Below are 13,331 nucleotides of genomic sequence, written 5' to 3' on the forward strand. Positions count from 1 at the left end.
TTTCTGCAGCTGAGCTACCCCATGTCATGACAAACCTAGGCGAGAAGCTTACAGATGAAGAGGTTGACGAGATGATTCGTGAACCTGACGTGGATGGTGATGGACAGATCAACTATGACAAGTTCGTCAAGGTCATGATGGCCAAGTGAGAACTGATCAACTCAACTTACCTAAATTCAGTTATTTTGAACCTTATGACAATTGAGGATTTTATGTTTTTTTTTATTTTGCACGACTAATTTTGTTGATATTTCAGATTCTTGTGTATTCGTTCTCGTTATTTTTTACTTCTACTATACGTTGATCGTCTTCCAATTTTCTCTGAAAATGCTCAAGTTTTTTAAGCCTGCAAGATCACCAAGTTGAAATACAGTTAGTTTTTGTATTGTGTTTATCCTATAGAAGGTAAATATGAAGTAATTAAACTAAAAATACCACTTATTTTGAAACAGACAAGCAAATCTAAAGTAATATGTGTCACATCTTTGTTTACATTAATGATCAAATTGCCTCTACTAAAGTCTATATACTAATCAACTCAAGTCTTCTAAGTCCATGAAATTTAGAGTAAAGAGTAAGTTGTAATCACATCAAAATGAAAAATCAAAGTGAAAGGGATATGATTATTTTGTAACTTTCATTTGAAATTTCCATGGCAAGACTTGTGCAAGGACTTGAAAATTTTGTTTCACTATGTAGTTTTTAAATATGTGAATATTAATTTAAAAATTGTAGGATATCGATAACCAAAGTTTTAATGAAAATAGATTTATTAAACTTCATATATCTACTATAAAGAAAATAGATTTACTTAAACTTCCAAATGAAAATAGATCATATTCCTAAGATTTCTCTTAGATTCTCCCTTCAAAATAAGAAATAGATCCACATAAATAAATGTTGGCATAATACATAAATGTGTCCTTCAATTTGGCTTCATTTCACATTTATGCCCTCCAATTTTAGATGTGCACAAGTAAGCACTTCAACTTGTATGAAGTTGAACAAGAAGACATATGCGTCCTTACGTGACATAATACACATAAGACACCACATTAGATGAAAATTGTCGATGCCACAGAGGATGTGTGTATCTATTTGTTCAACTTTATACAAGTTTAAGTGTCTATTTATGCACACCAAAAGTTGGAGGGCATTAATATGAGCTAAGACCAAGTTAAAAAGCATATTAATGTATTATGTCAATAAATGTCTAAATCAAGCGTAAATCCTTCTTGAACCAAAACACACTTTGTTTTTATCTATTTTTTTCTTTTGCAAACTTTGGAATTTTTCATTAAATTGAATCAATTTGTGTGATCTGGCTTTCTTTGAAATTTCTATAGCAAGACTTGTGCATTGACTTGAGGATGACAAACATTAATTGTCATATTTCTTTTCAGTTGCTATCAAATTTACTATAGGTCAAGGTGGAATTTTTATTTGAAAAAAAAATCTCTATTCGGGTCTGAATGATTTTTTTTATAAAAAAATTTAGTTTATTTCATGTTCGTTTTTCTTTATCTTTTAAAGAAATTTCTTTAAATAATTATTCATAAAATTAAGTAATCAAAAGAGAAGGAACCAAAAAGCAATATGTCACGGACTAATCAAACTAAAAATATCTATAGAAGGTAAATATGAAGTAATCAAACTAAAAATACCACTTATTTTGAAACAGATGAAGTAATATCACATCTTTGTTTACATTAATGATCAAATTGCCTCAACTAATCAACTCTTTAAGTTTTCTAAGTCCATGGAATTTAGAGTAAAGAGTAAGTTGTAATCACATCAAAATGAAAAATCAAAGTGAAAGGGATATGATTGTTTTGCAACTTTCATTTGAAATTTCCATGGCAAGACTTGTGCAAGGACTTGAAAATTTTGTTTCACCGTGTAGTTTTTAAATATGTGAATATTAATTTAAAAACTATATGTTATCAATATCCAAAAAATTTATGAAAATAGATTTATTAAACTTCATATATTTATTATAATGAAAATAGATTTATTTAAACTTCGTAATAAAAATAGATCACATTCCTAAGATTTCTCTTAGATTTTCCCTTCAAAATAAGAAATAGATCTACATAAATAAATATCTCCATAATATATAAATGTGCCCTTTAACTTTACTTCATTTTACATTTATGTCCTTCAACTTTAGTTGTGCACAAGTAAGCATTTTAACTTGTATAAAGTTGAACAAGTAAACATATGAGCCCTTACGTGACATAACACACATAAGACACCACATAGGATGAAAAATTGTCATGTACGATCGTAGGACGTGTGTGTCTATTTGTTCAACTTTATACAAGTTTAAGCGTCTATTTATGCACACCAAAAGTTAGAGGGCATGAATATGAGTTGAGACCAAATTAAAAAGCACATTATTGTATTAGGTCAATAAATGTCTAAATCAAGCGTAAGAATTTGCTGGTTCTTGAACCAAAACATACTTTGTTTTTACCTTCTTTTTTTTTTTTTTTGTTTTTTGCAAACTTTGGAATTTTTCATTAAATTGAATCAATTTGTGTTATGTAGCTTTCTTTGAAATTTCTATAGCAAGACTTGTGCATTGACTTGGGATAACAAACATTAATTTCCATATTTCTTTTCAGTTGCTATCAAATTTACTATAGGTCACGGTGGAATTTTTATTTGAAAAAATCGTTATTCGGGTCTGAATGATTTTTTTTATAAAAAATTATATTCTATATGTTCATTTTTTTTCTTTATCTTCTAAAGAAATTTCTTTAAATAGTTATTCATAAAATTAAGTAATCAAAAGAGAAGGAACCAAAAAAAATATGTCACGGACTTAGAATTTCACTAATTTTCCGTGCGAAGTGACAGGACATGACAAATAGCACCAATTGTTGTTTGAAGTGGGATGATTAAAGTAAAGAAAGAAGGTGACTATAAATCATGTTAATACATTTGGTACAAAATTTGATTTAACCATTCAGATGTAATCCACGTATAATACGAAAGATGGATGTAATAATGATATGTAAATATATATGTGGATTAATAATATTTGAATCACCATTATTATTGAGTTTACAGTAACAATTATTTCCTTTTCACTTTATTAGAAAAAAAAAATCATGACTAAATTAATACACATGCATCCAATTTGGAGTTAGTCAAACAAATATGTGCCTATACATATATTGTTAAGTAACTTTCATTTGAAATTTCTCTGCCAAAACTCGACCTCGTGTAAGGACTAAATAGTTTCAAAATATGTGAATATTAATTTAAAATATAAGTTATTGATAGCTAAAGTTTTAATTAATATAGATCCTATTCCTAAGATTTCTCTTACTTTCTCCTAATATTGATATATTTCAAGAGAAAAAAATTATTGTTATAGATGGTAAATATTTTAATGATATAGTATACCTAGGTGATTTTCCCTTTGATACGAATTAAGGCAACAACAGGCCTTGCTTGACTATTGCTTTTTCCTTATTCTTTTGATGATAAAATTCGTAATTAATTTATTTCAATATGAAAATTCGAAGTGAAAGAAATTTGTGTGTTAAGTAACTTTCATTAATATTTCCACAACATTAATACTTTTAGGTGCAAGAAAAAAAGTTATTTGGAGGCACACTGTGTCAAAAACTTGGTGCTTACGCCTTTAATGTGTCTCACACGGCGAAAATCTAGATTAATCAACGTCATATTGTGAATATTTAAAATCGAATCAAACTAAAAAATAAAAAATAAAAATATATAGGCCATGTTTCATACTAATATCATGTCCAATAAGGTCCCTCAACAATTCATTATCTTACAGTTATACCAAAACAAACACGCTACTTAAAAATGTTTGACTAAATCATTTATCGATCCAATAAAGTTACTTTTTTCTTTATAAATAAGTCTCCCTTCAGAATAAGAAATAGATCCACATAAATAAATGTCTAAATCAAGTGAAATGATTTGTTGGTTCTTGAACTAAAAAACAGTTTCCATAATTTATTTGTTTTCCTTTTTTTTCTTTTGCAAGCTTTGTAATTTTTCATTAAATTGAAATCAAATTGTGTGGTATAGCTTTCTTTGAAATTTCTATAGCAAGACTTCTACATAGACTTGAGAATAATAACAAACACTGATGTCTCTATTTCATTTTAGTTGCTATCAAAATTACTATGGGTCAAGATGGAATTTGGAACTAATTACATTGTGGAATAAAATTATTGTTACGCTTTTTTCGGAAAAATAACAAGTTTCACAAATAGTATTCTACAAAGATTATTTCATTCACATCCTTCAACACACCTCATCTTCTCCCAGCTCGGCAGCTCCTTGGCCTCCATTAGTTTAGACTAATGCTAAAGTTTACTATTATATGTTAATCAAGCAATTAGATATCAGAAGGCTATTGTTAAGAACGATTAAAATTATGTCTAGACATTTTTTACTGAAATATGATTTTACCATTCAAATAATAACCCTCTCATATTCATATATAATTTATTGCAAGGAAAAGACTCAAATATGCTATTGGAATTTGAGATAAAGCTCATTTATGCCATATGTTAAAAACAATTGATGAGAAAAATAGACTTTTGTAATGTACAAATAATTGATAAATAAAAAATGAGAACAATAAAAAGCAAATAGGAAAAAATTAGTTTGATAGTCCATAAGAAGTGCTAAAATATTCAATAGAACAATTACCTAATATGCGAACAGAAAAGAAAGAAATTATATCTTTTCACTGATTCAACCGTATAAAATCTGCATAAAGCAAAAATTATATAATTAATTGGTGTTGCAAAGTTAAGTTGGTATTCTATTATCCCAAAAACCTTGTATAAAACAACAATATATAATCACACGATATTCATGAAGAACACAAAAAAAAAAAAAAGAGAAAATTGATCAATCCACATTTAGAAAGATACAACGGACTTTATGATATTTGCCATTTTAGAGCTTACCTTCCCTAAATTAAAATTTTGTTTTCATGTTGCCCAGAAGATTAAGCTGATATCTATCTTCAATCGTCTCGTAATTGATTTTGTTGATAAAATATGAATGTTTGTTTCCAGGCTAGGATTCCTACTGTCGATTCTTGATTTTTTCTTTGTTTTACTTAATGATGGATATAATCAATTTTGTTCAATGTGGTAACTCGTTCGTAACGGGATTGTATGATTCCCCTACAATGCTTTAGCTTGTAAGAAAGTTTATGCTAGTCTTTTTGGGAAAATTTTACTCATATGGTAAAGAAAATATGGTCGGACTAGAACCATCTTCAGACATTTTGGGCAAAGTCACTTTTTCTGAGACATTACTGATGCTCCCTATCTATATTTATATCTATACAGCAGTTAGTTCTTTTTTCTTTTTTTTGATAACCGTGGTGTCCGGAGCCTCTGGACCAACTTTCATGCACCTTGACTAATTCCACAACATACTTGCCACCTCCCACCGTCATCAAGTATCGGGTACCCCTGTCGACCAAGGCTAGAACAGATGGGAAGAAATCACCTAGTGTTTTGTCTCTGTTGGGAATTCAACCTAAGACCTCATGGTGCTTAACCCACGTCATTTACCACTTCGCCACATCATTGGGTGCTACAGCAGTTACTTCATTATTCTGGTGCAGACTCAAGCTTTTCTACCAATCGAGTATATTTACTTATGTTACAGTTACTTTTTCTCAAAAGAAAGTATATATATACTTATGTCTGCTTTTCTTACCAACTAGCTGATAAATATTTCCTTAGAAAGTTTCAGACTTGGTAGTATTATATAAGCGAATTTAGTTGTAACACCTAAACCTGACCGCATTTGGTTGGAATGACTACATCTTTTGGTTGAAACAGATTACGGACGAACCTGATTTCCGCGAGGGGGAGATGTAAGAAAAACTACCAATTTGACCCTTAGCTTGAGAATCATATTTTTTGGTTTTCTACTAAAATCCCCTTTTGGAGGGTAAGGATAGATTGATAGTGGGGACGATTTAGAAGATATAATCGGAGGACACGTATGGTTAGGTTCCATTTGTATACTTGGTGGAATCTGGCGTATCTTAACCAAACCCTTCTCATGGGCTCGATGAAAATAAAATTTGGTCTGTTCTCACATTGAAAAGATATTCCCTGTTTTTCCTATATATTTAAGTACTGTTGTAAGATTTGTAGCACAATATCAATACATTTTTTGTAATTATTGCCAAATTTTTCTACAGGTTGCATCACCACTAAAGAGCTTGGAACCGTGATGCGTTCGTTGGGACAAAATCCAACTGAGGCTGAGCTTCAAGACATGATCAATGAAGTTGATGCTGATGGAAATGGAACCATTGACTTCCCCGAGTTCCTTAACTTGATGGCTCGGAAGATGAAAGACACTGATTCTGAGGAGGAGCTCAAGGAAGCTTTCAGAGTGTTTGACAAGGATCAGAATGGATTCATTTCTGCAGCTGAGCTACGCCATGTCATGACAAACCTAGGCGAGAAGCTTACAGATGAAGAGGTTGACGAGATGATTCGTGAAGCTGACGTGGATGGTGATGGACAGATCAACTATGACGAGTTCGTCAAGGTCATGATGGCCAAGTGAGAACTGATCAACTCAACTTACCTAAATTCGGTTATTTTGAACCTTATGACAATTGAGGATTTTATGTTTTTTATTTTGCGCGACTAATTTTGTTGATATTTCAGATTCTTGTGTATTCGTTCTTGTTATTTTTTAGGGAAAATGGTTCAAAACACACCTTAACTATGCCCGAAATTTCTATTACACATTCTAATTTTGCGGAGGTCCTATGACACCTCTGAACTAATTTAAAATAGAATATATGCCTATTTAATATGTCATACCCACATATGTATTAAGGGGGTGATATACACGCGTTGCCACATGCATAGTTAATGTTTTTATATTATTTTTTTAATCTTAATCTTTTGTTTTATATACAATTTTTTTTTGTATTTTTCTTGAATTTTGAAAATAGCTGTACTTATGTCTTTCTTCTCAAGATTTTTTTCCTTTTTTTTTGTAATGCCAATTCAATTGAATTTTTATTTTTTTAGTCCCTATACAATATCTTTTTTTTTTAATCTTATCTTGATCTATTCCTGTAGTTTTTGTTCAAATTCATCTAAAAAATTTAATAGTTCCCCAAAAAAGAAATGGGTCTTCCTTTTAGCGAGTTATGAATTTATTTTGATAATAAATTTTTATTATCTTTCTTACAGATCTAAAATTTTGTGGTCTTCTTTGTCATTTTGATAGTTATGGAGAAATTTTTTTGACAAAAAATTGTGTATTAATGGTGATGATTAGCATTTTCACCATCAAAATTTGATAGTGGTGGAGCTTGCGATTCTGGTAGTAATGGTAGTTGTTGCGCCTAAAGGAGATATGTGGTATCGTTGTGATGATTCTACTGCCAAGAGTTATTGCGACTTATTCATTGCCGGTATCGGCACAAATTTTCCGCCATGGCTGAATCTCAACGAAGAAGTAAACAAAAAGTAGAATAAAAAAAAATGTTGGCATTTAAGTTATAATGATACTTAATAATTAAGTTACCTTATTAAGAAATATCCAATTAAAAATTGACATGTATATATGTCTTATAAAAAAATGAAATTTATATCTAAAACTAGGGTATTTAATGAAAAAATAAAATAAAAAGTTATGTGGACTGCCATGTGGAAAATAGAGATGGGTTTTAATTTAACCCTGATGCACTCAATGTACGTATGGTCACTTGCTTGTTCATCCAAGTCGATAATACCTTTAATAATACACTAAAAAATAGTCTAGGGGGTTATAGAACCCTTGCAAAGTTAGAGTGTGTAATAGCAATTTCAACAATAGTTGAGGTGTGTTTTGAACCATTTCCCCTATTTTTTACTTCTAATATACGTTATCATCTTTCATTTTTCTCTGAAAATGCTCAAGTTTTTTAAGCCTGCAAGTTCATCATGTGGAAATTTAGTTAGTTTGTATATTGTGTAAATATGAAGTAATCAAACTAAATCCTAATAGATTGACCCCAAAATAGTAGAAACAGGTGAGTAAATTTGAAGTAATATGTGTCACATCTTTGTTTACATTAATGTTCAAATTGCCTCTACTAGAGTCTTTATACTAAGCAACTCAAGTTTTCTAAGTCCATGGAATTTAGAGTAAAGAGTAAGTTGTAGTCACATCAAAATGAAAAATTAAAGTGAAAAGGATATGATTGTCAAGTAACTTTCATTTGAAATTTTAATGGTGCAAGGAGTTGGAAATTTTGTTTCACTATTTAGTTTCAAAACATGTGAACATTAATTTTAAAATATAGGTTTTAGATATCCAAAATTTTAATGAAAATAGATCATATTCCTAAGATTTCTCTCTTCAAAATAAGAAATAGATCCACATAAATAAATGTCTAAAATCTAAATTACTCGTAAGAATTTGCTGGTTCTTGAACCAAAACGCAATTTGCTTTGTTTTGTTTTAATCTATTTTTTCTTTTGCAAACTTTGAACTTTTTCATCAAATTGACATTTTCCTGGAAAGACTGTGTGCATTGATTTGAGAATGACAACATTTTGTGAACTTGGAATTGATTGATGATTTGATATGGAGGCAGCAGTCCTTACTTGACTTTTCCCCTTTCCTCTCTCTTTTTGATAATAAAATTCGTAAGTAATTTATTTCAATATGAAAATTCAAACTGAAAAGGATGTGTGTGTCAACTGTCAAGTAGTTTTCATTGAAATTTCCACAGCAAGACTCATTGCAATTACTTGTTAATACAAAGAACTGCATGAATACTTCTCGGTGCAAGAAAAAAGATATTTGGAGGGACACTCCGTGCAAAAACTTGGTGTTGTTTCCCCCTTTAATAGGCCTTACGCCGAGAGAATCCAATTAATCGGGACCCTAATGTGGATATCGAAACTCGAATGAGAAATCAATTTTTTTTTATATATAGTAAAAGTCACTTCTCATTCTAAATATGAGGTAAACAAGTCAATATCTTATAATTATACCAAAAATACACTCTGTCATATGACTTAGTCGTGTCTAATATTTGAGAATGATATTTCTCTACTTTTTAAGTGCTTTCTTTGAAATTTATATAGCAAGACTTGCGCATTGACTTGGGATAACAAACATTAATTTCCATATTTCTTTTCAATTGCTATCAAATTTACTATAGGTCAAGGTGGAATTTTTATTTTAAAAAAATCTCTATTCGGGTCTGAATAATTATTATTTTTTTATAAAAAAAAATTAGATTATTTTAGGTTTTTTTTTTTTTGCTTTATCTTCTAAAGAAATTTCTTTAAATAGTTATTTATAAAATTAAGTAATCAAAAAAGAAGGAACAAAAAAGCAATAGCACCAATCGTTGTTTGAAGTGGGCTGATTAAAGTAAAGAAAGGAGGTGACTATAAATCAAGTTAATACATTTGGTACAAAATTTGATTTAACCATTCAAATGTAATCCACTTATAATACGGAAGATGGATGTAATAATGATATGTAAAATATATATGTAGATTAATAATATTTGAATCACCATTATTATTGAGTTTACTGTAACAATTATTTCCTTTTCACTTTATTAGAAAAAAAAATCATGACTAAATTAATACTACTGCATCCAATTTGGAGTTAGTCAAACAAATATGTGCCTATACATGTTATTTATTTAAGGGAAAGATGTAATAAGTTGTAGACGTACTATCGTTAAATCCTGTTTGCTTAAACTGTGTAGCATCATTTAACCATGAAAATTGAGGGTGAGATAATCTTTAATGATAAGTTATATGCAATATAAAATCTAATGAACCATCCACAATTAGTTCATTGAAATTCCAAAATAATAAACCACAAAAAAACAAGAATCTATTCGAGGAAGAGATGAGAAATATTTTGTTCCACGACAGAAAATTATTTTATTCTTGTCCTCCAAAAGATGCATTGGTGGTGAATGAGATTCAAAATCTAGCTAACTATATTTTCTTTTCATTTTGCACATTAATCCTTTTGTGAACATAAAATCACTGAAAAGAAGGTGAAGAAAGGAGAATATGCATTGCTGATAAAACTTGAAACTATTGTACAACAGAGAAGAGAGGTTAAAGGAAGTTTCAACGTTGACAACTGGCTCCTTTGCAAAATACATCCCCTCCTTGTAAAGTATTTATTGGGGCGAATAAGAAGCAATTAACTGCTCTGGTCTATCTCCAAGTTAACTAAGTCTCAAATTTATAATAATTTAATGGTAATATTTTATGATTTTTTTTCTTACAATTTTGTATAACTTGAATATTGAAGAAATAGTTCATGACTAATCAGTAAAAATGTCCAACTTATAATGGACATTTTGGTAATTCATTTTTTTAACTTAAAAGGCTTCCACTTTCAAAATAATAATATAATATATGAAAAATGAAAATTTAGAAATTAATATAACATAAAAATAATAATTATGTTTTGGAGACTTTAGTACAATGAATTATGAAGTATAATATTATATATTTATCCCAAAGATAATATCTATTATTGAAAATGTTATTCATTAGTAAGTATATTTCGAGATTTTGAAATGTTAAAAACAATTGATGAGAAAAATAAACTTTTGTAATGTACAAATAATTGATAAATAAAAAATGAGAAAAATAAAAAGCAAACAGGAAAAAATTAGTTTGATAGTCCATAAGAAGTGCTAAAATATTCAATAGAACAATTACCGACGTTGTGAATCGAAAAGAAAGAAATTATATCTTTTCACTGATTCAACCATATAAAATCTGCATAAAGCAAAAAATCAATAATTAATTGGTGTTGCAAAGTTAAGTTGGTATTCTATTATCCCAAAAACCTTGTATAAAACAACAATATATAATCACACGATATTCATGAAGAACACAAAAAAAAGAAAGAGAAAATTGATCAATCCACGTTTAGAAAGATACAACGGGCTTTATGATATTTGCCATTTTAGAGCTTACTTTCCCTAAATTAAAATTTTGTTTTCATGTTGCCCAGAAGATTAAGCTGATATCTTTCTTCAGCATCGTCTCGTAATTGATTTTGTTGGTAAAATATGAATGTTTGCTGCCCTTCAAAAATATAAAAAAAATGCATGTGATGAGAAAAAAAAATCTTTCATTCTAAAAAAATAAGAAAATACAAGATTTGAATGTGGAAGATAAAGAAATCACTCAATTCTGAAAAACTTATGGGGGGTTATCTCTTAGGACGAAATAGTTATATGTCAATGTGATCATTGAATTGCCAGAATAGAAACGGTTGTTTATTAAATAAAAGTAATGACTTTTAGTTTTTCTTGTCTCCTCTTTTTTTTTTTTGTAAAAATAAATTCAAATGAAGAGATTCTTTTAGGAAAGGACAAAATGGTATTAGATGTCAGATTGACCTATGTGAAGTTGGTCAGCAGGTAAAGTATTTGTTGATATTGTTACCTTGTTTGATTGATTGTACCTGGGAATTTGAGGATTGATTTGGTTTTGACAAATGGGGAACTTATTTGAGGGTTGCATTAGAATGAAGCTGTTGAAATGGTATTTGGCTCAAATCAGTTAACATTTCTAGAAAGCTTGAATCCCTCTTATGTATTTCCTGACTAGGATTCCTTCCGTCGATTCTTGATTTTTTTCTTTGTTTTGCTTAATGATGGGTATAATCAAGTTTGTTCAATGTGGTAACTCGTTTGTAACGGGATTGTATGATTCCCCTACAACGCTTTAGCTTATTAGAAAGTTTATGCTAGTCTTTTTGGGAAATTTTTTTACACAAATGGTATAGAAAATATGGTCCAACTAGAACCATCTTCAGACATATTCTACTAAAATCCCCTTTTGGAGGGGAAGGATGGATTGATAGTGGAGATGATTTAGAAGATATAATCGAAGGACTTGTATGGTTAGGTTCCATTTATATACTTGGTGGAATCTGGCGTATCTTAACTAAACCATTCACATGGGCTCGATGAAAATAAAATTTGATCTGTCCTCACATTGAAAAGATATTCCCTGTTTTTCCTATATATTTAAGTACTGTTGTAAGATTTGTAGCACAATATCAATACATTTTTTGTAATTTATTGCCAAATTTTTCTACAGGTTGCATCACCACTAAGGAGCTTGGAACCGTGATGCGGTCGTTGGGACAAAATCCAACTGAGGATGAGCTTCAAGACATGATCAATGAAATTGATGCTGAACTTGATGGCTCGGAAGATGAAAGACACTGATTCTGAGGAGGAGCTCAAGGAAGCTTTCAGAGTGTTTGACAAGGATCAGAATGGATTCATTTCTGCAGCTGAGCTACGACAAACCTAGGCGAGAAGCTTACAGATGAAGAGGTTGACGAGATGATTCGTGAAGCTGACGTGGATGGTGATGGACAGATCAACTATGACGAGTTCGTCAAGGTCATGATGGCCAAGTGAGAACTGATCAACTCAACTTACCTAAATTCGGTTATTTTGAACCTTATGACAATTGAGGATTTTATGTTTTTATTTTGCACGACTAATTTTGTTGATATTTCAGATTCTTATGTATTCATTCCTATTATTTTTTTAGGGAAAATGGTTCAAAACACACCTTAATTATGGCCGAAATTTCTATTACACACTCTAACTTTGCGGAGGTCCTATGACACCTCTGAACTAATTTAAAATAGAATATATGCCTATTTAATATGTCATACCCACATATGTATTAAGGGGGTGATATACACGCGTTGCCACATGCATAGTTAATGTTTTTATATTATTTTTTTAATCTTAATCTTTTGTTTTATGTACAATTTTTTTTTTGTACTTTTCTTGAATTTTGAAAATAGCTGTACTTATGTCTTTCTTCTCAAGATTTTTTTCCTTTTTTTTTGTAATGCCAATTCAAATGAATTTTTATTTTTTTAGTCCCTTTACAATATCTTTTTTTTTTTTAATCTTATCTTGATCTATTCCTGTAGTTTTTGTTCAAATTCATCTAAAAATTTAATAGTTCCCCAAAAAAGAAATGGGTCTTCCTTTTAGCGAGTTATGAATTTATTTTGATAATAAATTTTTATTATCTTTCTTACAGATCTAAAATTTTGTGGTCTTCTTTGTCATCTTGATAGTTATGGAGAAATTTTTTTGACAAAAAAATGTGTATTGGTAGTTGTTGCGCCTAAAGGAGATATGTGGTATCGTTGTGATGATTCTACTGCCAAGAGTTCTTGCGACTTATTCATTGCCGGCGTCGGCACAAGTTTTCCGCCATGGCTGAATCTCAATGAAGAAGTAAACAAAAAGTAGAATAAAA

The 13,331-nt window shown here is 29.9% G+C and overlaps 2 protein-coding genes and 1 pseudogene across 2 annotated transcripts in view; all 3 read left to right on the plus strand.

The window, feature by feature from the left end:
* Positions 1 to 269, plus strand: part of LOC125850887 (calmodulin-2/4-like) — a 22,130-nt gene extending 21,861 nt beyond the window's left edge. Inside the window, exon 2 of the mRNA XM_049530722.1 lies at positions 132 to 269. Coding sequence (XP_049386679.1) covers positions 132 to 149 — 18 coding nt within the window. The 3' untranslated portion in view covers positions 150 to 269. The remainder of the gene's footprint in view (positions 1 to 131) is intronic.
* Positions 270 to 6,206: 5,937 nt separating this feature from the next.
* Positions 6,207 to 6,732, plus strand: LOC125850889 (calmodulin-2/4). The gene has a single exon (XM_049530723.1). The coding sequence runs from the start codon at positions 6,256 to 6,258 to the stop codon at positions 6,595 to 6,597; it is 342 nt and encodes a 113-aa protein (XP_049386680.1). The 5' UTR covers positions 6,207 to 6,255; the 3' UTR covers positions 6,598 to 6,732.
* A 5,407-nt stretch (positions 6,733 to 12,139) lies between these two features.
* Positions 12,140 to 12,559, plus strand: LOC125850890 (calmodulin-2/4-like; annotated as a pseudogene).
* The last annotated feature ends 772 nt before the right edge of the window (positions 12,560 to 13,331 follow it).

The sequence above is a fragment of the Solanum stenotomum genome, unplaced genomic scaffold, assembly GCF_019186545.1.
Source record: "Solanum stenotomum isolate F172 unplaced genomic scaffold, ASM1918654v1 scaffold2008, whole genome shotgun sequence".
NCBI lineage: Eukaryota > Viridiplantae > Streptophyta > Magnoliopsida > Solanales > Solanaceae > Solanum > Solanum stenotomum.

Coding starts and splice junctions, on each gene's coding strand:
- LOC125850889 (XM_049530723.1), top strand. CDS start 6,256: ATGCGTTCGTTGGGACAAAATCCAACTGAGGCTGAGCTTCAAGACATG.